The sequence below is a fragment of the Antechinus flavipes genome, chromosome 3 (assembly GCF_016432865.1).
Source record: "Antechinus flavipes isolate AdamAnt ecotype Samford, QLD, Australia chromosome 3, AdamAnt_v2, whole genome shotgun sequence".
Taxonomy (NCBI): Eukaryota; Metazoa; Chordata; class Mammalia; order Dasyuromorphia; family Dasyuridae; genus Antechinus; species Antechinus flavipes.
Window position 1 is genome coordinate 265,416,312 of NC_067400.1, and position 25,829 is coordinate 265,442,140.

Here is a 25,829-nt window from a genome sequence, read left to right on the forward strand (position 1 = left end):
TAGTTTTTATTTTTGTCTTTAATTGTGCAATATGATAAAAGTTCTTAGATTAACTTGAAAAAAAAAGTTTTGTGTTTGTTTGACTTAATTATTTTATCATTGTGGGGAACACCTGATGAGGAAAATGTTGAACACCTTACATCTAGGACAGTCTTCTGGGGCACTGAGGGGTTAAAGAACTTGATCAGGGTCACATGGGTAAAATAATTCCAAGACCTAAATTGAACCTACTTTTCTGACTATCCACTATAACATACTGCCCCTCCAGATTTTAATGTTACTTAGAATTTTAATGTACATACATTAAACATTCAAGCATTTGTTATGTTTTAGTGTCTCAAATTCAAGTTGACCTTGATGAGGCAGCTAGTTGGCATAGTGGATGGTGCTGGGACTAGAATCAGGAAGAACTGTGTTCAGACTCTGAACCAGATCTTTACTAGCTAATAATAACACCTGCTTCCTGGGATTGTTGTGAAGATCAAATGAGATATTTTTAAAGTGCTTAGCATAGTACCTGTATTAATAGGTACTATATAGATGCTGCCATTATTATTTATTGTTATCATCATCATCCTGATAATCATAAGAGGTATACAAGTTTTTTTTTTCTTTTTAGATTTCACTGCTTTTTAAAATTACTTATTTTGTAGAAGTTTTTTCATCTGTTGCCTTATTGTAGATCTTGCGCTTTTGCTTACTGTAATTCAACAGTAGATTCTTGGTAATTTCTAGTTATATGTAATTACTTTACTATTCTATATAAGTTGATCTCACATGCTAAGATGTTTAGTTAGCGATCAATCAAAAAAACATTTATTAAATACTTACCATTACCAGGAACTGTAATATATGGTCATATATGTTAAGCTAAGTGTCAGCTTAAAAAACTAATGGTGATTTGTTTCTGGGATGTAAAAACTAGAAATGGGTTTTTTAAAATAGTGAAATTTCTAATTCCAAGTTGTGATTTTAATGTGAATTTTTTTATGCTAATCCAAATTGAATTTTGTATATTAATCAAAAAAGTAAAGCCTTCAGAATACATAGACATTTATCTTTGTTTTCTTATCTCTTAAAGTGTGATGGTGAGAAAATAAGCCAATATGAAGTTAACCTAAGTAGTTATAGATTATAAAAGAATTACAGCAATCTAATGATTTAGATAAAAGGAAACTAAAAGGTGGAAGAAAGTCAAGTTATAATAGACTTTTTTTAAAAGCTTTTTATTTTCAAAATATATGAATATAGTTTTCAACATTCACCTCCACAAAACCTTGTGTTCCAAACTCTCCTCCCTCTCTTCTCCCCATCCCCTCCCCTACATGGCAAATAATCCAATATATGTTAAACATGTGCAATTCTTCGTACATACTTCCACAATTAACATGCTGCTCAAGAAAAATCAAGTCAAAAAGAGAAAAATGAGAAAAAACAAAAAGCAAGAAAACAACAACAAAAGTAAAAATACCATGTTATGATCCATACTCAGTCCCCACAATTCTCTCTCTGGGTGCAGATGGCTCTCTTCATCACAAGTCCATTGGAACTGGCCTGAATCACCATGCTGTTGAAAAGAGCCACGTCCATCAGAATTGATTATTGTATAATCTTATATAACAAGCTTCTTTGAAAAATAAAGATTTCAAATTGAGATCGGAAGAAGATTGAAGTGGTACTCTCCCCCCCCCCCACCACCACCACACACACATCTAATAAAACCTTGAAAAGGTCTTGGTGATAGAAGAGAAAAATATGAAGAACAGTAGTGTAGACTGACTTTTGGAATAAAGGCTGCATATGCATGTACATATGTATACCTTGACATACACATACACACACATACACATATACAAAAAGTCTTGAAAATAATATGAAAACTAGGAGGATGGTGGAAAGCTTTGAAAAATGTGTACCATTAGCCTAAGTGATAGAAAAAACAAAAACAAAAGAAAAAGCTTTTAAAGCTCTTGTTTTCAAAGGACTTATTCTTGAATTTGAGGAGTCAGTGCCTAAAAGAAAAATGAACTACAGGAGCAAATAGAAAGGCCAAAAAGTCAGTTCTAAGAGTGCAACAGTTGGGTCAATGGTAAGTTTATTAGTCAGTTGAGGTCAGTTGTTAGAAGTTTGTATTAATGTAGAAGAGACTTGAGGTCATATGGTCTGCTAGTTGGTGTAGTGGATAGAGCACCAGCCCTGAAGTCAGGAGGACCTGAGTTCAAATGTGGCCTTAGTCATTTAATACTTCCTAGCTGTGTAACCCTGGGCAAGTCACTTAACCCCATTTGCCTCAAAAAAAAAAAAAAAGAGTTACAGAGACTTGAGGTCATTAATAAATTATGGGTAGCATAGACACATGATTAAAAGCAAGTTTTTTAAAGCAAAAATGAATTTTAATTTTTCAGAAATAACTTGAATATTTTCATCTTTTTTGTTTTTTAGCTTTAAAACCTGAAAAGGTAAAATTTGCCGCATGTGGAAGGAACCATACCTTGGTATACACAGGTACGGTAATATATATATTATGTATTATTTCTTTGTAGAGTTTGAGTTTTTATATTTTTTGTAAAGTTTATGGATTTTGTACACTGCAATAAATATTTACTTCATATATAGTTTGAACATTTATTTACCACTAACTCTGTATAGGTCACTGCTTAAAAGTTTCTAAGGGAAAATATCTGGTAGACTTAAATTGTCCTTTAGAAACACTGGTAAAGTGAATGTTTATGGTCAGAATTCAAATAATTTCTAGGATTATTTATACAATATCCATTTGAAGAAATTCTTTGGAATTCTTTGTTAAGGGTTCACACCTTCTATATACACTAGAACCAGTTGCCGCTGTCACATTTCCTTCTCCATTGTTCATGAGAACTGCTCAGGAGTTGATTATCAAACACAAGCTCAACTTCCTACCTCAGAAATCTGGAGTTGCCTCTGGAAATAGAATAATTTATTCAGAAGAAAAGGAAGTGAGATAACATTGTATATTAAAAAGATATTTACATGAAGTAATGTAGGAATATTAGGGGAAAGGATTATGGAATGCAGTTTGTGAAGATAAGTGGAAGCAAAAATGAAAGTAGCATTGTAAAGAAAGGAGAGTATAGACTGAGCAGTTGGGGAAACAAATATGTGCTAACAATAGTGATGAGGAGCTTCACTTATTCATCCATTTGCTGCAGTTTTCTGCCAAAAACAGAAGCTATTTTTTTTGACTTTATGTAATATTTAGTTCATTCTTCAAAATTTGAAATAACCAGCAAAGGGAAATTCTGTTGTAGATCTTTTTTTTAACTAGGAAAGAGCAACTGGTTAGTGGGGAATAAGTGATGGGTACCTTGTGAGGAAGTAATTATTCCATTTTAGAATTCATGTAGAGAATGAGAAGAAATCTGGGAATAGTCTAAGATTCATTCCATATTTTGGCAAAGGAGCTTTAAAGAAGTTTAGAGGAGTCCATGGGCTCCTAGAGAAGAAGTTCACTAAAGGGGGATAATAAGTAATTGGGAATGAATTCTGGAGACCCTAAGAAAAAGAAATCCATTGAAGAGAAAGTATTCTATAGAAACATGTATGAATGTATAAGTAATTCACAAACAACTTAGAATGCAAAACCATGTACAGAAGAGAGAAGCAAAGGAAGATAATGGAAAATAAATATAAAAACAAGACATAGTCTTGCAGAAAGTATCAATAATACTAAAGCACAAAATGATCTATAGGTGGCCAGAAAAACTTAATTTGGGTATCAGCTTCTAAGTTACAATTTTTGTCCTGTTTTTCCTAGTCCAAACATCATTCTTCTTGGCAAATAAAACAGAAGATTTAAAAAAAAAAAGAAAGCTTAGAATGGCTGCCTTCTCTCTATCCATAGTGATAATTATTCCATCCATTTGAGCCAGGAGTGGGGAATATCCAGCCCATGGACCTTTTAAGGCCTGCATAGTCATTTAGTTTGGTCCTGCCAAGGCAACCACAGGTGATGATGAGCTGAAAGCTAGCTACAGCCAACTGCTTGAGTTTTTAATTTGATAAATTTGTATGGCCCACCCCCATCTTCATCATTTTTGTCACCACATCTCTTTTATATGGCACTCTTTTCCACTCAGACAACTCTCATCCTAGTTTTTGATCTCATTACTTCTCACTTGGGACTATTGAGATGGGCTCCTATTTGGTCCCCTAACTCAAGCTCTCTTCTGCACCTAATCCATCTCCCTCACAGATCTCACAAACACATACACACACACACACATACACACACACACACACACACACACACACACACACACACACACACAATTTCTCTCTCTTTCTCAAGTCCAGTGAGTATTACCTTTAATAACAAATCTAAAATCCTTTGTTAACATTTAATATGTTCACAGCACACCTTCAAATCTTCTTATATATTACTTCTCTTGCCAAGCTCTGTGATCTGTCCATACTGACCAGTTGTTCTGTGTACATGATGTTCCAATTTTGATCTTCAGGATTTTATGAAGAACAAGAATGGCTAAATCAAGACCAAGTCATGACAGATTAACTCATTTTCTTTTTTGACAGAATTATTAAAGTGATATATATCATTTTGCCTAAAATCTAGTAAAGCCGCTGTTAAAGTCTCTTCTGTTCTTTGTATGAAAAAGATGGATTGATTTGGGTTATATCGAAACCTGCTCAGTGTCAAGAGAGGAAGCAGGAAAAATTGAGTCAAGATTGTGACGCAGGAAGTTGTTCGGGTCCTGTGCTAGTTAGCATTTTTGTCAGTTACTTAAATAAAGACATAAATGATATGCTTATGAACTTTGCAGATGATTCAAAATTGAGATGGAGTAGCTAAAAACAGTTTATGATAGAATCTGGCATCAAAAAGTTTTAGAATGGCTGAATCATTAGGTTCATTCTAACAAAATAAAATTTAGTATATTATAAATATAAAGTCTTAGACTTCTACTTTGATACATTTTAAACTATGTGTCTAATAATCATCTTAACCTTAATATATTCAAAACAGAATTCATTAGCTTTTCCTTTTTTCCCCACTTCTTCTAAAATTCCAGTTTCCATTGAAATAATCTGTATTCTACTTGTTATTCAGGTTTAAATCTAATTATTTGCCAAACCTTGTCATTTCTACCTCACAACTTCTCTTATATACACCTCCTCTTCTCTGCACACAAAGCCACCACCCTCTCTCACCTGAACAATTGCAATAATTTGGCTCAAGACTATTCCTACTCTAGTTCCAACACAGTATTGTAGCACTTCTTCTAAAGGGCAGGTTTGATCACGTCACATCAACAAATTTTACTAACTCTCTGTTTCCTCCAGGATTAAACATAAACTCTTTTTAACATTAAAAGTCTGGTCCTTTCTTTCCATGTATTCTGTGGTCTATCCATATTGATCAGCTTGCTATTCTGTACTAGGACACTCTCACTTTCCATTTTTATGCTTTGCTCAGGCTGCTCCTTATACCTGGAAGTGCTCTTCACCTCTGCTCAACACAAGTGCCATCTTTTGCATGAAGCCTTTCCTAGGTACCTCAGCTATCTCTCCTGCTCCTTGTTCCACTACCCCTTTCCCCCAGAAAGTTTACCTTTTGTCTGTTTTGTAAGTATGGTATCTCCTTATGTTCCTGTTTTGCTTCTCCCATTAAAATGTAAGCTCCTTGAGAGCAAAGAATTATTTCATTTTGGCTTTTGTTTCCTCAGCACCCAGGACAGTGCCTGACCCATAAAGTGTTTAACAAATGTTCCATGATGGATTGGTTTCTAGATATCTGTTTTACAAGTATAAGTTGGGACAGGTATGGTTAGACAGCAGGGCATAGACAGAAAAGTTTTAGGCTTTTAGTAGATTGTAAACTCAAGAGAAATTTACATTGATATCACAACCAAGAAAGCAAGGGTGCATTAAGAGAGACATAATGTGAAGGTGAGACTGGGGAGAGTTTTGCTGTCCTTTGCCCTCGTGAGATCACATCTGGAATATTGTATTTCCATATATTAAGAAAGACATTAAGCTGATAAGTATCCAGAAGAGACCTGCTAGGATGATGAAGGTCCATTGTTCATGCATTGTGAAAATCTATTGATAGAATTAGGGTTATTAAACTTAGAGAAGACTTCTTGCTTACTATAGCTTCCCAGTATTTGAAAGCCTGTCATGTATAAGAGGGAGTAGTATTATTTCATTCAGTCCCAGAGAGTGGAAGTAAAAGTAAATTTAGGCTTGATGTCAGGAAAAACTAACAAAAAAATTAGAGCTAAACAAAAGTAGAATGGGCTGCTTTAGGAGCAGTCTTGGTTTCTTCCTAACTAGTGATTATCCTTTTCACACAGAGATCATGATGTAGACAGAATTATTTTGGGGGGGAATTGATTGGCCTCTGAGGTTTCTTCTAACTTGGATATTTAAAAACCCGTTCTTAAGTAGCATTTCAACCTCCAACTCCTACTCTGATCTTTGAATCAGCGATCCCCTCTGAGAAGTCAGCAACTAGTCACCCGTGGGTACACTAACGTGACATATAGGAAGGGTATATGACATGTTCATTTAAAAACAATGACAGACTTCTCCTTGATGTGAAAAGGTTGCAGTGAAACCTGAGAATTTGAATGATTTTTCTGTCTAATAAATGAACAGTGAAATCTTGTGGGCAAGGAGAGTTAGTTTTGTCTTTTGTTTTCCCAGTGCAGAGGCTTATATATAGTAGCCTTAAATATAGTAGGCGCTTTATAAAGGTTTGTTGAATTGCATTAATTTTTTTCACTTGAGATTTCTGAATATATATCAAAATAAAAATATTCTGATCATTCTTAGTTTTATACAGTGATTTCTTGCTATTTTTCCTCATCAAATTTTTTTTTATCATTTAGTACAGATTTATTGTCATAGTAAGGATGCACATGTAGTATTTAATGTTCTTTTCTCTCTGCAGAAGAAGGAAATGTATATGCAGCTGGAGGTAATAGTGAAGGGCAGTTGGGACTTGGTGACACTGAAGAGAGAACTACTTTTCACCTAGTCAGCTTTTTTACATCCCAATACAAGATTAAACAGCTTTCTGCTGGATCTAACACTTCAGCTGCACTAACTGGTAAGGCTCATGGACAACTAAACATAGAGATCTTCAGTGTCCCAATGAATCTTTTCAACATCATTAAAACCAAACCTTAAACACTTTGTGGGATTGTTTTTTCTTTCCTCAAAGGAAATATTCTGTATCTTTATTATGCTTGAGTAGATCTTCTAAGGTTTTTTTTTTTTTTTGGTTGCCATTTTGAATCTTAAGATTTTTTCTTTTTCTTTCAGCCAGGACTCTCAAGTACTTGACTGAAGACATCATTTCTCTTTTATTTCATAGGCTACTTGTCTTTTCCAAATAGTTGAAAATAAGAGACTACAGTCATAAAATTTGTTAAATTAACATCTTGGGTAACTACTTTGGAATTAGAAGATAACAGCTAAAATTAAAGTTATTTAATTGTGGGGTATTTTTGGGGAGTGGGAAACTTAACATTTTCTGAAATATGGAAATATAGAAACTTATTTTAAGGCTATACTTAATCTTCTTTTCTAGGAAACATCATTTTAAAATTTTATTTATTGCACTAAATACAAAATAAGAAAAAATAGAATAGAAAAAAAGAAAACAAAACAAAACAGAACGTTGTCATGTGCCTAGCAGAACATCAGGGAGTAATCAAAATAAATAAAAATAAATTTTAGAGAACAACATTTTAACCACATGGCCTCTACAGATATAATTGAATAGTATTCTTTGAAACATACAACTGTGTTCGAAGTATCATATATATCAGAATTTTTAAAAATTATGTTTAGAATGTATATACCACTGAATGTGAATAATAAGAGATGTAATCAGATATACAGTAATTTCTTTTTTCCTTTCTGTAGGATGCACTCGTTTTGAAGGTTTAGAATATCACTTCCATAATGTACTTAAAAGAGCAAGAATACTATAAACCCCTTTCATCAGGGAACTCCTCCTTAAGTATGTAGTTTTAGCTCTTAGTTCAGTTGCAGATATACTTTTCTGAAGAGAAGAAAACATATTCTCCTTAAAGTTATTCATATAAGGAAAAGGCAGCTATAAGGACAAGAGCATCTATTTATCTTGTTACTGTGTTGAAAAATATGAATGTGACTTGTGTCATATACAGTAAAAAAAATTTTTATCAATTATTATATAAGCCCTTATTGGTGGCAATTGAATTCCAAAATAGAAATTACTTTAAATATGAAGTTTAACTATGTCTTGGTGGCATTTTTTCCCCTCTGAGAAGTATTGATTATTCAGAGCACATAAATACAGTGTTGCAAAATCTTCTGGAAATGTTTGATCGCTTATTAGCATATTTTTTACAGCCTTTTCTCTTGTCTTTTTATTTTAGAGGATGGGGACCTTTTTATGTGGGGTGACAATTCTGAAGGGCAAATTGGTCTAGCAAATGAATCTAATGTGTGTGTCCCTTGTCAAGTGGCCATTGGAAAATCTATCTCATGGATCTCTTGTGGATATTATCATTCAGCCTTTGTAACTAGTAAGATATTTTCCATTTTACTAATATAAACAAATTAACTATAAGATTTCTATATAGTATACTAATAATGCTTATAATGAAATAGTTTTTAGAAACTTTGTTGCATTTGCTTTTGTAAATGAATATGGCTGATAGTTGGAAAATGAATATTATTGTGGTGTAAGTCTTATAGCAATAGTTCTTTAATTTTGTTAGTCATTTTAAACCAAAAAACCCTATGAACCTTTCTTCTTCTTCCATTTGTCATTCATTGTATCCTTTCTTCTAAAAAGAAGCGATTTCTTTTTTTTTTTTTTTAATATTTTATTTTATTTAATAATAACTTTATATTGACAGAATCCATGCCAGGGTAATTTTTTTACGACATTATCCCATGCACTCGTTTCTGTTCCGATTTTTCCCCTCCCTCCCTCCACCCCCTTAGATGGCAAGCAGTCCTATATATGTTAGATATGTTGCAGTATATCCTAGATACAATATATGTTTGCAGAACTGAACAGTTCTCTTGTTGCACAGGGAGAATTGGATTCAGAAGGTAAAAATAACCCAGGAAGAAAAACAAAAATGCAGATAGTTCACATTCGTTTCCCAGTGTTCTTTCTTTGGGTGTAGCTGCTGCTGTCCATCATTTATCAATTGAAACTCAATTAGGTCTCTTTATCAAAGAAATCCACTTCCATCAGAATACATCCTCATATAATATCGTTGTCGAAGTGTAAAGTGATCTCCTGGTTATGCTCATTTCACTTAGCATCAGTTCATGTAAGTCTCTCCAAGCCTCTTTGTATTCCTCCTGCTGGTCATTTCTTACAGAACAATAATATTCCATAACATTCATATACCACAATTTACCCAGCCATTTTCCAATTGATGGGCATCCATTCAATTTCCAGTTTCTAGCCACTACAAACAGGGCTGCCACAAACATTTTGGCACATACAGGTCCCTTTCCCTTCTGTAGTATCTCTTTGGGATATAAGCCCAGAAGTAACACTGCTGGATCAAAGGGTATGCACAGTTTGACAACTTTTTGGGCATAATTCCAGATTGCTCTCCAGAATGGTTGGATTCGTTCACAACTCCACCAACAATGCATCAGTGTCCCAGTTTGCCGCATCCCCTCCAACATTCATCATTATTTTTTCCTATCATCTTAGCCAATCTGACAGGTGTGTAGTGGTATCTCAGAGTTGTCTTAATTTGCATTTCTCTGATCAATAATGATTTGGAACACTTTCATATGAGTGGTAGTAGTTTCAATTTCATCATCTGAAAATTGTCTGTTCATATCCTTTGACCATTTATCAATTGGAGAATGGCTTGATTTCTTATAAATTAGAGTCAGTTCTCTATATATTTTGGAAATGAGGCCTTTATCAGAACCTTTAGCTGTAAAGATGTTTTCCCAGTTTGTTGCTTCCCTTCTAATCTTGTTTGCATTAGTTTTGTTTGTACAAAAGTTTTTTAATTTGATATAATCAAAATTTTCTATTTTGTGATCAGTAATGGTCTCTAGTTCATCTTTGGTCACAAATTTCTTTCTCCTCCACAAGTCTGAGAGATAAACTATCCTATGTTCCTCTAATTTATTTATAATCTCATTCTTTATGCCTAGGTCATGGACCCATTTTGATCTTATCTTGGTATATGGTGTTAAGTGTGGGTCCATGCCTAATTTCTGCCATACTAATTTCCAGTTATCCCAGCAGTTTTTATCAAATAATGAATTCAAAAAGAAGCAATTTCAAACAACCCAAAAGTTACCTTTGTTCTTGTCTGCCTAATCTTTCTCATGTTTTATTGTGAAAAGAAGTGTGTTTTAATAGGAAAAGACAACAAACCATGAAGTGCAGATTTCATTGATGCTGGCCTGGAATACACAGAAGAGGAAGATTTTTCTACCAGTGCAGGCTATTACTCTTTCTTTAAACTAGAGTCTTAAGGAGCTATCTACAACACAGATAAGTTAATTAGCTTGCCCAGAGTCACACAACCATATAAGCTGTTAGAGGCAGGACTCAACCCAGGCTTGCCTCATTTCAAGGCCAGATCTCCACCACAGCTTAGTATAGTTAGGAGAAATCTTCTCTTTATTTTTGAGGAAAATGAATGTATATTCAGTGTATATGCATGTCAATATACATGTATTTAATATACATTTAGTATACATTTAATATGCACACATATGTTGGGGGTGTGTGTGTGTGTGCAGAAATAAATGCTTTAACTTAGACTTTAAAAATTAATTTGTTCCTTAGATTCTGTGGGTATTGGATAGTAGTCAAGAATACATATTGGCAGTATCCATATCTGGCTAGAACTCATACAGACTTTGGCAATCCTAATACACAACTCCATGCTACTTTTCTGACGATATACATAATTACTCTACCTTGTTATTCTATTTGATTCAGCAATTTCTGATTGAAATAGATTCCTTAGGTATAAGAATATTGGCTTTAAACATACTAAAAACAGAGCAGCATAATCCTGAATAAAAGGAAGATAGAATGATGAAATAGAAAGACCCTTGGATTTGGTCTTGGGTCTTGATTTTGCCTCTGTCAGCCACACGGTATATGACTGGGTAGGTCACTTCATCTCTATGAACCTTACAGTCTTTGTCCAGAATATAAAGAAATTGGACTTGATGACCTCTAACATCCAATGACATTGTTCTTCTTGACACTTAACACTTTGAGTTCCTCTTTCCAATGTTGGAGCTCAGCAACCTGGATTATAATCTACACATGGAAAATGGTATAAATCTGATAATGCTTAGAGTACTGATTTTTTTTCAGGTTTTCTGCTAATTTTTTTAAATCAACTACTATTTGTTTCAAATAACTATTATGAAAAACCAACAATTTTTTATACTCAATGTAAGAAAATGTGTTAGAAGATAATCTCAGAAAAAATATAATTTTCAGCAGAATTAAAAATTTTCCAGGTGTGGATTAGGATAACTACTAGCATATGTTGATATAATAAAAAGGTGGGAGGGAGAGAAACTTTAAAAAATAACTAGATCCTGTATTATAACCAATTAAGTAATGTAAACTTAACTTTTAATTTTGTGATGGACTTATACATAGTAAGTGACACTGATCTTTGGTAGAAATAGTTTTAATTTTTAATCCATTTTATGTGTTCTTATTCAAATAAAGAAAAATGATGTAAAAATTTGACCTGTTATTTGTAGTATACCACATATCTGACATAGATCAAATATTTGCTCATTGAATGTGCCCACATATCTCTGGAGATGTCTTGTTTCATTTAGGAATAGCTTTTGTTGTTAGGAAGATTTTCCTTACATTAAGTCTAAATTTCTCTCTACCCTTTGCTGCTAGTTCTGTCCCCTAGGGTCAAGAAAAATAATTCTGTTCCTTCTTCCATATGACAGCCTTTTAGATCCTTGGACATGGTTATCCATCTTTGTCCTTTCTGTCTCACTAATCTTTAAGTCTTTGTTTCCAAGGCCCTACAATCCTTTTTTATAATTAAATCATCATCTGGCAATTTTTGAGACTTTGGGGTAAGCGCTTCACTTGATTAGTACTCTTTCTAAAATGTAATATGCTTGAACTGAATGCAACACTCCAGATGTGACCAAAATAGGTCAAAGTCAAATGAAGTTACTTTCTTGAACTTAGGCGCTATCTTAATGAAGCCTAAAATGGCATCATACCATAATATGCTATATATTAGTTCTAGTTTAAATCATCTGCCTTTATAACCTATCTGAAATTCTTGTCCAAAAACAGTTACAAGTAAATGAAATTTGAGGACTGTCCTCACCTACAACAACCAACAAACTACTTTTCTTAAACATAAGCAAGTTTTTAAAAAAGAAATATCCATAAAAAAGAATGTGTTTTGTTGTCTTTTTCTGTTATAAGCATGTTGAGAATAGTATGTCATTTTTACTTTGTAAATCACCCAATATATATATTACATGTATACTTAAGTGTATATATACTCACACTGGAAGTAATGTTATAAAATGTATGTTATTGAAATAAAACAAATCAAAGAAAAATTAATTCTTGATCTCTTGCTAAATTTCTCATTTATATTAAAAAGGTTCCTATTTTGAAAATCACTGTTGAATATATGAATATGGACCTAATTTAGGAACCATATTTGAAAGAAAATGGTCCCATTAATATTAGCTTTTGGATGAATTATGATTAATTACTCTCCTTCATCTTCTACAGCAGAGGGTGAACTCTACACATTTGGAGAACCAGAGAATGGAAAGTTAGGTCTGTCACCTGAGCAACTGAAAAATCATAGAATTCCCCAGTTGGTTCTTGGAATTCCTGGAAAAGTGAATCAAGTGGCTTGTGGTGGAGGGCATACAGTAGCTTTAACAGGTTAGTACCCAGATTTATCTTTTTTTTTTTTGTTTTGATAAACAATAAACATGTACTGTTGATGGGCTAGAACAATGATTCAGATACAAGTCTGTTGTAATAAACTTGTATTACTATGATTAAAATAGCTTTCGTTGCTTGTGTAAAATGGTTAAAAGATATAGGAAAAAGTAAAACTGCTGCCATTTTGAGTATCATCGCAACTATAATTGTATTTTAATGACTATAAATTTGATGTGGGCCATTTTATGGTCTAGTTTTTCAAAGACAAAAATGTTATATATGCTTTTTTAAAAAATCCCATGTGTGTACATATCTGTATAGACCCATATCTTCAAATTTATCTTCAATATATAATTAATATATGATTTATATTACATATATTTATATATTATTAACTTATGTTATTATTTTAATTTTTGTAATTTTTTTCTTTGGTAAACCTCTGTATTGTATTGTAGTAATCTTAGATCCAGTTAATATTTTTTCTTTTTAAACTTGCTTTCTCTACAAATGAAGGATGCCTTAGAACTCATTAGTGCCTTTCCTCGTATATTTAATCATTTTATAGGGCTTATACAAAAACATTTGAAGAAAGAACATGTCATGACTACATGTTTGATTTTAAAAAGCATTCAAAATGTTTTTTAAAATTTCTTTTATCATTTTGGTTTATGAATTTACTTGGATTTTGTCACCTTTTTTGCATTATAATCAACACATTTTTTGGTTCGTCTACCATTTGAAAAAGAAATAGAATTGTTTAACCATTTCAGAATTGGATTTGTTAATCTAAATTCTACTTGATAAAATAAAATATTCTACTTTTTGGATAGCTCATTAATTTTTAGTTATCAGATGATCAGATTTAGTTATGTTTAGTAAGGGTTATTGCAATGTCTAAAGTAAATTCATGCTGTTCTTGGATTATTTACCAAACTATGTGTAGCACGTTATTTTAATTGGACTTAAAACTGATCAGGAGAAAAGATTGAATTGCCTTTGGAAAATTTTAAAAATCTTTTCATGATACCACACTTCTTTCTGAAATCAAAGCCCATCCAGAATTCTTTTTTTAAAGTACCAATTTCCCACTTAAGGAAGTTAGGGAATTAAAGAATTAAGGTGAGAATTACCTGAGGCAATGGAGCTGGTCATAAGGGATATGTACAGGCTTCAAATGAAGAATTAATTTGAGTGAAGCAATGTAAAGATTATCTTCAGAGAAATTTTTGACCAAAAGTAAAAGACAAGTTGTCCATAGTGTTTACAGTGTTATAAGGAGGCTAAGAAACCCTCCACATCTTGGAAAGCCCCTCTTTGGTGGATTTTTGAAATTGATATGTACAAGAGCTGCACAGGATGAACAGACATGGATGCATTGCTTTTTAAAGGAACATGTACAGGAAAGGAAATAATTGGGGTAAAGGATAATTTTCCTTGATTTTTGAGGTATCATATTCTAGTTTATTCTTTCATTTTTTTGCCCTTGCTTAATGATTTGAATTATTTGTACTTTTTAAAAATAAATTTTAAAATTTAAATAAATTTTCTTGTAAAAATAATTTTTTAATGTAATCTAGATTTCCCAGTATTCACTTCTAACCTCCTCTGTCTCTCTACCAGAAGCTATCCCTGATAACATAAAATAATAAAAGGGGGGGGGGGAGGGGAAGGAAGCAACAGAGCAACATTAAATGAATGTTCTCTATATATTAAACATAAGAGGAAAGGTACTAATGAGTTCTAAGGCATCCTTCATTTGAAGAGAAAGCATTTCTTTCTCATATTTCTTCTTTTGTGCCAATCTTCATCATTATAATTTCACAGCATTCCATTTTCATTGCAGTTATTATGTATGTTTTGTTCTTCGTTCTGCTGTCTTCACTCTGAATCTGTTCAAAACTTCCTATGTTCCTCTGTAAACATCTTATTCATTATATTCATCATAAAGCATAGTATTATTACATTTCATGTACAACTTGTTTAGTCATTCTCCATTTGGTAAGCATCTACACATTTTGATTGGTTACAGTTCCTTACTGTATATTTGTATGTATTGTCTCCTTCAATAGAAGGTAAGTCCTTAAGGGCTTAGATATTATATATATGTATGTATGTATGTATATATATATATATATATCTTTTCAGTTGAAAAGTGACCACTTGAAAAGTCAAAATTGCAATACTAAAAATGAAGTCATTTGTGAATCTTAGAGATTTTAAAAAGCCATTTTGTTTTTCTCAATCACTATCCTAAAAGAAGGAGCCTAGACCCAGTGATCTTAGAGAGATCCTTTCTTGCTTTATTTTTCTGTTTTTTTAATTAAAAAATTAATATAATCAATGTTTACAGAGGAACATAGGAAGTTTTGAACAGATTCAGAGTGAAGACAGCAGAACGAAGAACAAAACATACATAATAACTACAATGAAAATGGAATGCTGTGAAATTATAATGATGAAGATTGGCACAAAGAAGAAATATGAGAAATAATATTATTTTAAAATCTGTATTTTCTAATTGATAATTTAATACCTTAGTACCCCCCATGATATAGTGGAAATCCTAGCTTTATTTCTTCTGACACATATTGGTTGGGTGACCCTGGGCAAGTCACTAGATGTCAGTCTGCATTGGTAAAGGGAGTTAATTATCTGGAAGTTCTTATGCTGTAAAATTACGGGTCTGGTTCATATATCTCCTTTTATAATAACACAAAAATTAACTATGGAAGTAGTTTTTATTTTACATAAATGTTTATACAATACACATATATACACATGTGACATGTATAATAATGTACGCATACATATATATGTGTGTGCATGTTTGTATACATCTCAGAGAATAGTAAATGACTATAGTCTATAGTAAATAACTACAATAACAAGAAGTTATATCTTTACAGCTTCTCTTATTCTTAGATAAATACAAATTATTATTGATATCTTGTGAAATGTTAGAAAAGATCAGGCTCATGTCCTTAGTATTTAAAAAAAAAATTTTTTTTTTAAATTTTTTTCCCCAAGATTCCCTTTGTTGTTCAAGTTTTTAACTTGGGTTTTGGATATTCTTTTGAATGCATTTTTTAAAATGCATTTCTTACTTAATATTTTTACTAAATATAAGTATTTATAATACCCCATTTAGAAAATTACATTATTGATTATATTGATTGTTCTTACTTAAAACTACTTAATTAAAAAAAAAATATTTGCTCCTTTCCACTTTCAGAGGAAGAAGTATATACATTTGGCCTTGGGCAATTTGGACAATTAGGTCTTGGTACTTTTATATTTGAAACCTCAGAACCAAAGGTTATTAAACATCTTCAGAATCAGAAAATTCATTATATTGCATGTGGAGAAAACCATACTGCTTTAATATCAGGTAAGGATTCAGTGTAACAATATATATTTTACCTTAACACTGTAATGAAATGAATAACACTAAAATGTTTCTATATGATAATTGTTCACAGAAATCAATGATTGAGACAATTAACTTTTCAGGAAACACTTTTATATTATCTTGATATGCATATAGTTAAAAGAGCCCCTCATCTTTTTTCTTTTTACTGAAAATAGGAATACAGAAAGGATTAGGATTAGGGTTATGAAATTCAGACACATAGCATATACAAGAAGGAAGATGGTATATTAGAAATGGAATTGATTTTAGGTGTCAGAAGATCTGTGATCTAGGCTTGCCTCCAAGTGCCACTTCTTCATAAAGCTTTCTGTGTTCCTCTGTGTTACTTAATAACCTTTTGGCTCAAACCCTCACACAATATTTTGCATCTTTCCAATATATCACACATTATGTGTTACACTATCTTTTGGTATCTAGACTAGATTGTTAGCTCCATGAAGTCAGGGCTCATGTTTTATCTAAACTTTGGATATTGTATATTCTATTATGTAGCATACTCTAGGCACTTAATGCTTGTTAAATTGACGTTTATTGAACTCGAAATAGGCAGTTAAAAGAGAATACATATGCACCATTTTGCAACCTTTGCTAGGTCTCACTATGATGAATCATCATGATGTGACCCTGTGTTGTCAAAGACTATATAGTCTGTTAATCAACATTTTTTTCCTTATTTAGTGTTTTGTTTTTCCCCAATTACATGTAAAACTTTTTTTTAGCATTTGTGTTTAAAACTTAAGTTTCAAATTCTTTCCTTGCTCATTTTATACTCCCTTCCTCATTGAGAAGGCTCATGTGAAGTCATGCCAAACATTTCCATAAAATTCATGTTATAAAAGACCCTCTTCCCCCCAAAAAAATCAACAAAAATAAAACAGTTCATTAGTTCTTTTTCTAGGTATGGATAGCATTTTTCATCAAAAGTCCATCAAGATTGTCTTGGATTATTGTATTTTTTAAAAATCAGTATTTTTCCCCAAAATACATGCAAAGATAGTTTTCAATATTCATCTTTTTAAAACCTTGTATTGCAAATTTTTCTTCCTCTTTTCTGCCTCCTCTCCTCCCTAGCACAGGAAATAATTGGATATAGATTAAAGATGAGCAGTTTTAAAAAACATTTCCATATTTTCCATGCTATGCAAGAAAAATCAGATCAAAAGAAAAAAAAAACATGAGAAAGAAAAAACAGTAACAACAAAAAAAGGTATAAATACTCTGCCTTGATTCATATTCAGTCTTTATAATCCTTTCTGAATGCAAATGGCATTTTTCATTACAATTTTTTGGAGTTGCCTTGAATCATCTTATTGTTGAAAAGAATCAAATTCATCACAGTTGATCATCACATAATCTTGTTTGTGTGTACAATGTTCTCTTGGTTCTGCTCACCTCACTTAGCATCAGTTCATATAAGTCTTCCAGGCTTTTCTGAAATCAGCCATCGCTGATCATTTCTTATAGAACGATAATATTACATTTATATATAATAACTTATACAGCCATTCTCCAATTGATGGGTATTCATTCAATTTCCAGTTTGGGATCATTGTATTGATGAGAATAGCCAAGTCTTTCACAGCTGATCCTGTTACAATCTTGCTGTTACTTTGTATTTAGTACATTTCACTTTGCATGAGCTCATGAAAGGCTTTCCAAGTTTTCTTGAAGAGCATTCTGCCCTTCATTTCTTAGAGCACAATAGCTGTCTGTAATAATCACATACCACAAATTATTTAGCCATTCCCCAGTTAATGGGCATTCCCAGTTCTTTGCCTTGAGAAAAGAACTGCTATATACATTTTGGACATAAAGATTCTTTCCCTTTTTGCTTTTTAATCTCTTTTGGGATACATACCTAGTAGTGGTGTTGTGCAGTCAAAGGGTATATGTGGTTTTATAACAGCTATTGCTCTAGAGGATTCACTTTTCTTTGAGAACTTCTGAGAGAATATTGGAAAGAAGTTTGGCAAAAATTAGATTTAGACCACCATTTCACATATTTAATCTGACAGTTACTCAGTTAATATTATCTATTGAAAAGCAGGTGATGCTTAAAAATTGTTTACTTCTTTTATACTGCAAAAGTTTGGGGTCTACAAAAATCATCTCTTAGATGTGAAGTTGTAGTAAAGAACCTTCTAACTCAGGTAAGATTTTGTGGTTCTGTGAATGTCAAAGGTATCAGTATTAAAGCTTTGACAGATCTGTGTAGGATTTTGTTTTTTATTTTTGAAATTACTATCAGTTTTATAAATCCCTCCTCCCCTCCCCCCAGTTAGAAGAAAATCCCAAGTTGGAAATAGAATTAGATCATCATGGGAATTTAGAGTCGGAAGGGAAATAATCTAGTTCAACATATTATCCGATATTGTCAGAGGAACAATTTGATATATGTCATCAATATATGGAGATTTTCCCAGTCAGAAGTGCTATTAGTTTATTTCCGTCACTTGTTAGTTCAGTTACTTATCTGGTAAGGATAATTTACATTAGGAGAAGAGAATGTTTCATCTGAAGGTCAGACCAGAATAATTTTAGGGAATTGACGATCTAGAAGCTGAGATCAGGTGACTGAAAGAATAAGAGAGGAGTTGCTTAATAGATTTCAAAACGGGGGGAATCTGTTGGATTAGGAATCAAAATGCAAGAAAATTAATCCTTTGACCAAATCCATGCTGTTTCCTGGAAGTTAGGTGGTCTTATTCTAGAGGAATGTCTGCTTGGCTGTAGTTTAGTTTTTCTGTGGTTCCAGGCAGGAGCTGCTGACCCAGCCATCATCTTTAGGTTGCTTACTTATGCATCTCACAGATAAACAGAAGCGCCAAAAGGTAAAGTAAATTGCCCACAAACAAATAAGCATTTATTAATCTATTATGTTCTAGGCTTTATGCTAGATGCTATAGATATATAGATAAAAATCAAATAGTTCCTTAAGGAGCTTATTGGGAAAGAAAACACACCCACCCACCCCCACACACACTTCCTCTCCCCACCCCACTTAGGTATGTATATGTGTGTGTGTATATATATATATATATATATATATATATATATATATATATATACACACATTATATATGTACATCGATCTATACACATACACACACACACACACACAGACAAAAGTACATAAATACAAAATAATGAAGGGGAGAGACATTTACAGCTGAGCATTGTTGCAGTTGGGGAAGGAAATATCAGGAGATGTTCCTCATGTAGGAGATGGTCCTGGCAAGGCTACCAGGGTTAAGTGACTTATCCAAAATCACACAACTAATCAAAGTTAAGTTTCTGACATGGGATTTAAACTCTAGGGTCCTCCTGACTTCAGGGCCAATACTGTGCCACTTTGCTTAGCTGATGTTCCCTTGATGGAAACTGAATTCTAAGAGACAGAGATGAGGACAAGGCCTGTGGCCCAGCCTGTACAAAAGGCATGATGAGGGAAGATGGAGTGTTGTTACGTATGATGAATAGCAAGAAAGGCCCATTGACTGGACTGTACCTTTTTTGAAGAGTATCATATAATAAACCTGGAAAGGTAGATTTGGAGGTTGTAAAAGGTTTTAAATGCAAAATGGAAGTATTTGTATTTCACTTACACCTTTGAATGAGAAGATTAGGAATAAAACATTAAGGGCTTCAGTCCCTTAGAAAAACACTTCAGTCCTCAGACTCTTAACCATGGTAATCTCATTTATTTCCAAAGCTTAAAATGTACCCCTCTCTATTTACATGATTCACAAATTGAAATCGTCTTATCCTTCTTCCTGTGGGCTTGCCTTTCCAACTGCTAATGAGGAGAAATCATGACCCAGATGTTCCTCCCATTCCTCCAAATACATGCATGTTCACAGCTAAGCTCATCCTTAGCTCAGGATGTTTTCCTTTCAAATTGTTCCTCTTCCCATCTTGGCTACTTCTGTTTCTGGCATGACCGTTCCTCCAGTTTACTGTGCTCATGTAATTGGAGCTTTCTTTTGACTCTTCCCTCTCCCTCACTTCTGAGTTCAGGTTTCAATTTCAGCTTTATCTCCTAAGCCTCTTTTTTATGAATTCCCTCATCTTTATTCCTGCTTCTGAGACCTCAGTTCTGGTCCATGTTATGTCTTATCTAGACTAGCAATACCTTTTTAAAGTTCTTATTCCTATTTTCTCACCATTTCAATGGATATTTTTTTTTCTTAGAGCTGGTTTTGTCACTCCAGGGTTCAGAATTCTTTCTTGCCTTATTCTTACTTTCCTAATCAAATTCAAATTCCCTTGTCTGCCTGGGAACTTGGGAAAGCCCCCTACTTGGCATGATACTTTTGAATCTAATCTTATCTAATTCCTCACTGCATGCTTCATCTTCACAACAAATCTGGACAGTTCTGCCCCTCAGATATCTATTACATTCTTATTATCTCTTTGCTCATGTCATCTGGAATGCTGTCCCAATCAGCTCAAATCACACTTTATCTAGGAAGACTTCCTTATTGCTCCCCAGGAGGCAATGACTTTTCTCTGACCTTATGCCATCCTTTGCAATTCTCTAATGAAATTTTTATGGAGAATATAGAGCTCCTTCTGTGGAGGAGAAAGGAGACTTGAAGAACTATGCTATTTGCAACTTTTTAAGATATAAGAAGAAATAGGCAGACTACAGAGTGATAGAAATGTGGAAAAAAGGACCCTCTCCCATTAAAAAAAAAAAAAAAAAGGCAGTCTCAGAAAGGAGAGTGGAGTCCAGACTTGCAAAAAGTAAAGAATAAATACAACTTCAGTGGTCTTTCTGAGTGTTCCTGCTGATCACCTATATCTTTGACAGAACTGGGCTGTCAGGAAAATATTAATGTCAAGACTGTTTACAGCAAGCATACAATAGAAGAATCTTCAGGGTGACATAGACAATATAGACAATAGCAGAAATATTTTTATTTCACTAGATAAGTACAAAGTAAGTTGAATCTCAGTATCTTGAAGAGAATAAAGATACCACAATATATTTGGCTAGGTCCCCTGAAACAATAATATGGTAACTCAGCCCCAAGAATGGTATAGAAAAAGCAATCAGAGAAATTATAAGGGTAGAAATGAGAGCTTTTAAAGAGAAATCAATATTCTGGTAACTGAATGAATCTATTAGTCAAGCATTTATTAAATATCTATTATGTGGAATATGTGGAAAGTACTTAGGAGTACAGAGATAAATGAAACAAACAGTCCCTGCCCTCAAAGATCTTTACTTACATTCATTGTTGGCAGAATTGTGTGAACTGATCCAACCATTTTGGAGCACAACTTGGAATTATACCTAAAGTTATTAAGCTACCTATGCCCTTTGACCCAAAATACCACTACTAGGTCTTTTTCTAAAGAAGGTTAGGGAAAATAAATTACATGTTCTAAAAATTTTATAGCAGCTTTTTTTTGGTGACAAAGAATTGGAAATTCAGGGAAGCTGTTCAATTAGGGAATGGCTGAACAATGGCTGGTATGTGATTGTGATGGAGTTCTACTGAACAAACAGGAAATTGAATATAGTAACAGCAATATTGTTGTAAGAACAATTTTGAGTGAATAAATTATTTTGACTATTATAAATATCTAAATTAACTATAAAAAACTAATAAAGAAAATGATATCTGCATCCAGAGAAAGAACTGATAAATAGAAGTATATATAGAATAATTTTATACATATGTAGACATAGCTATAAGTAGCTATGTCTACATATGTATAAAATTATATCTACATATGTATAAAAATATATATATCCCATTTGTGTCTAATGGTAGCCATCTTTAGGGTAGGTTGAGCGGAGGGTAGAAAAAATAAATTTATATAATTTTGTTTTATATTTGAAAGAAATAATGAATTGTACATGGTAGATTTGCATTTCATGTATAATCTTTTTTATTGGGTTGTTAAAGAAATGCTTGTTTTAGTTCATAAAAATGTATTATTATAATAAAAGAAAAAGGGGAGAAGTAAATGAAAAAATATAGAGAGTAAAGGGAAGATAATTTCTATCAGGAGGATACTATAGCAACTTGGGAGATGTGAAAATAAGAGGAAGCTAGGGAGTCCAGGAGACATAGATAATGAAGGAATGAATTCCAGCATGGAGGACATTTTGTACAAAAACACAGAAATGGGAGATGGACTGTCACATGCTAAGTAAAGCAAGTAGGCCAATTGAGTCTCTTTTTGAGGAGTAATATGTAATGAAGTTGGAGCTTAATAATGAGGGACTTTAAGTGCCAGTCGATTTTTTATTTGATTCTAGAGGTTAAATAGGAACAACTTCAGTTTATTGAGTAAGGGAGTGAGATGGTCTGACTTATGCTTTAGGAATATCACTTAGACATCTCTGGGGGACTTGGATTAGAAAGGGGGAATATTTAATTGGCCTCATAAATTGCCCAGGCAAGAGGTGATCAGAGTCCATGTTATGAGGAAGAGAAAACATGAGAAATATTTTGCAATTAAAATCAGTAAGACTTGGAAGTTGATTAGCTATGCTCATGAGGTGAGGAAAAGAAAGGTGATAAGGATATTTCAAGTTTAGAGACCTAGAAGATTAGAAAAATAGTGTAATACTATGGAAAGAAGGAGAGAAGAGTCTGGGAGGAAAGATAGTAAGTTAAGGACATGTGTTTTAGATACCTGTAAAACATCCAATTTAAAAAGTCACCATAGTCATAGCAGTCCTTATGGAACAAAGATAAGAAAACAAAAGAAGGTCCACTGATGACATAATGGATGAGTATAAATTCATATAATAGAATATTTTTATGCAGTAATTACAAGAATGAGGAAACCGGGGGAGAGTTATGAACTAATACAGATCAAAATAAACAGAACCAAAAGAATCATGTTCACAATAAATAAAAGATTATAAATAAAAGTTAAACTGTAAGCCAACTGAAAAATCAGTAGCAGTCCTGAAAAGCAGATACATACAATACATACAATAATTCCTTCCTCATAGAAGAAAGGTTGGGGATTAGGATAGGATATGGAGTAATTATTTTTGTTTTGTTTTTCTTTGTGGCAAAGAAAGATTCATTGGGGGAGGAGTTATTTTCACTAGAAATATACTGTGATATAAAGGCAAGAAACAAAAATGAAAAACAATTTTTAAAATAAAAATAACCATTCTTACTATAAAATGCTAGGCGTTAGTTTTGTTTTTTCAAGGAACACTTAAAACACTTATTTTTAAAATTAAAAGTCCATCTTTTTTTCATTGATTATTAGGCTTAGGTTTGTAGTGTATGTTGCTCCTTTGCTGTCTGGAACACAATTCCTTTTCCTCTTCCAGTTTATAGTAGATGCAGAATAGTCAGTGTTCCCTGAATTTCTCTTTCTTTATATTTGAAGGTCTGTATTATATTGTGCTTGAAGAGTTTGTGATTTGTCATTGGAATTGTTAAAATGAACTACTGTATGTTTAGGATGTTGTAGCATAAGTTGTTTTTGTTCTGAGAAGTAACCTGTTATCACTTTGATCTTGGCACTTTGCTTTCTGTGTTCAAAATTTCTTGGTAGTTTTATTATTTATTGAGATTTTTTGACTTTTTTCTGAGAAACTTTTAATCCTTTAGTTATCTCTATATTGATTTTATATTTTGCTTTTATAGAGAACTTTTTTTTGCTTTTCTTCTTCCAAATTCTTTTTATTTATATTTACTTTTCCAAAGTTATTCTTTCCATTGTTTCTTATTTGAGACTTCCCATTATAAATTAGTTTTTCTGTTTTTCCAATTATTTTTTCTCTGTGGGTTATAAATTCTTTCTTTACAATTCTCAGTTACCTTTTAAACAAGTAAAAATATATTGCTCTTATTCTGTGTTTTCTTGGGAATCTACAGAAATTTCTGCCTCATCAAGTGTTGATTCATTTTCCTTTGATTTATAATATTATGTCTAGAATCATGTACCTAATTTGGGGGCCATATTCTCTTCTGTTACTAACTTCTTTCTTGGTTTATAAACTTATGCTCCAGAACTTTTACTGAGTTTTATTCCTTTTTTAATTATTTGGCTGTTTCAGTCTTTTTTCTCTCTATATTTCCCTATTCTCTTCTGACTCCTTCCCCTTTGATTGTGATTTCTCTGAGGGCTGGATTTCCAAAATGATTGGTTTACCTTCTTCCTACATCAGACAATTTATTTTTCACGATATAAATCTGTTCCCCAGCTAACTTTGGAGGTACTGAAACCTCTGTAGATGGATACTGTACCCTTTGTTTTAGGCAGACCTGATAGATCCTGGTAGCCACCATGGTATCCTGTCTCAGTTAACCTTTGTTTCTCTGTTCTTTGGCTGAGTATTAAGTGCTGCTGCTATTCTGGAGTTTCAGCCAGAATAAGTTTTGGGTTTTTCACAGCACTGAGAGGCAATAGGAGATAGAATTGATTTCTGTTGCAGACTAGTGGATCAGCATGTGCACTCCTGTCAGAACATGAGTAATGAGGGATGGGTTGATGAGATATCCTATTAAGGGCTAAGAATTAGCCTTCTCTGCTATTGGTTGCTGGATTCTTTACCTTGTTGAGTTCTTAATGTACTAGATTTTGGAAACTGGTCACATCACCTTATCTTTTGCTTAAGAAAATGTCTATAACCATTCTTGTTTGTGTCATGATTTTGTTCACAGTGGTGGGATTGGAGGGAACATCATGGAATGCAATAAGAGAGAAAATGAGGAAGGAGGAAAGATATGCTAGGTAAATAAACACATCAAACAAGAAGGAAATAAAGGGCCACTTAAATGTTTTCTTTCTTTTCCAAATTAATGATGTTACTATTGTTACTATAGGAAACCCAAGGAGAAGATAGTATGGGGCCTTTTTTCTAATCTGATTAAACACACTGGTTTGTGTTCTGTCTTCCTGGTCCTCTACTTTCACCTCTTTTCATTCCCTTATTCACATTTTACCTATTTTCTTTACTCATTTCATTGCCCCCTCTACTTTTTTAAAGCTTTATATTATTTTTTTGAACAAAAATCTATTTTCTCCTTTTGACCCTCTCCCTTTTGAAAATTGAAGGAAAAAAGGGGGAAGGTAATAAAATTCTTATAATAAATATGTATAATCTTAACAAGTCAAATTCTCACATTGCCATGGCTAAAAATTGTGTCTCAGTTTGCACCCTCAGTTCATCACCTTAACTATAAGGAGATAAGTCATATGCTTCATCATCATCCTCTTCCTCTGAAATCACAGTCACGTTGCATTGATCAGAATTTTTAAGGCTTTCAAAGTTGTTTATGTCACTGTTTTTTTAGTTCTGCTCCTTCTATTCTTACCAGTTCATACAAATTTTCAAAACCCCATTTTTTACCTCATTCAATGTTCTTACAACCAAAATAAATTTTCTTAGCTACATCAAATCTACTTAAATCATCTACTCAACTTAAATCATCTACTTAAATCTTCACT

The 25,829-nt window shown here is 32.9% G+C and overlaps 1 protein-coding gene across 3 annotated transcripts in view; it reads left to right on the forward strand.

The window, feature by feature from the left end:
- RPGR (retinitis pigmentosa GTPase regulator) overlaps positions 1 to 25,829 on the forward strand; it is an 87,167-nt gene that overhangs the window by 9,277 nt on the left and 52,061 nt on the right. For 2 of the 3 annotated variants that reach the window (XM_051985037.1, XM_051985039.1), the window contains exons 4-8: positions 2,443 to 2,505; positions 6,950 to 7,108; positions 8,427 to 8,576; positions 12,797 to 12,955; positions 16,194 to 16,349. In XM_051985037.1, the coding sequence (XP_051840997.1) occupies positions 2,443 to 2,505; positions 6,950 to 7,108; positions 8,427 to 8,576; positions 12,797 to 12,955; positions 16,194 to 16,349 (687 nt within the window). The remainder of the gene's footprint in view (positions 1 to 2,442; positions 2,506 to 6,949; positions 7,109 to 8,426; positions 8,577 to 12,796; positions 12,956 to 16,193; positions 16,350 to 25,829) is intronic. The other variant, XM_051985038.1, reaches the window with a different exon arrangement.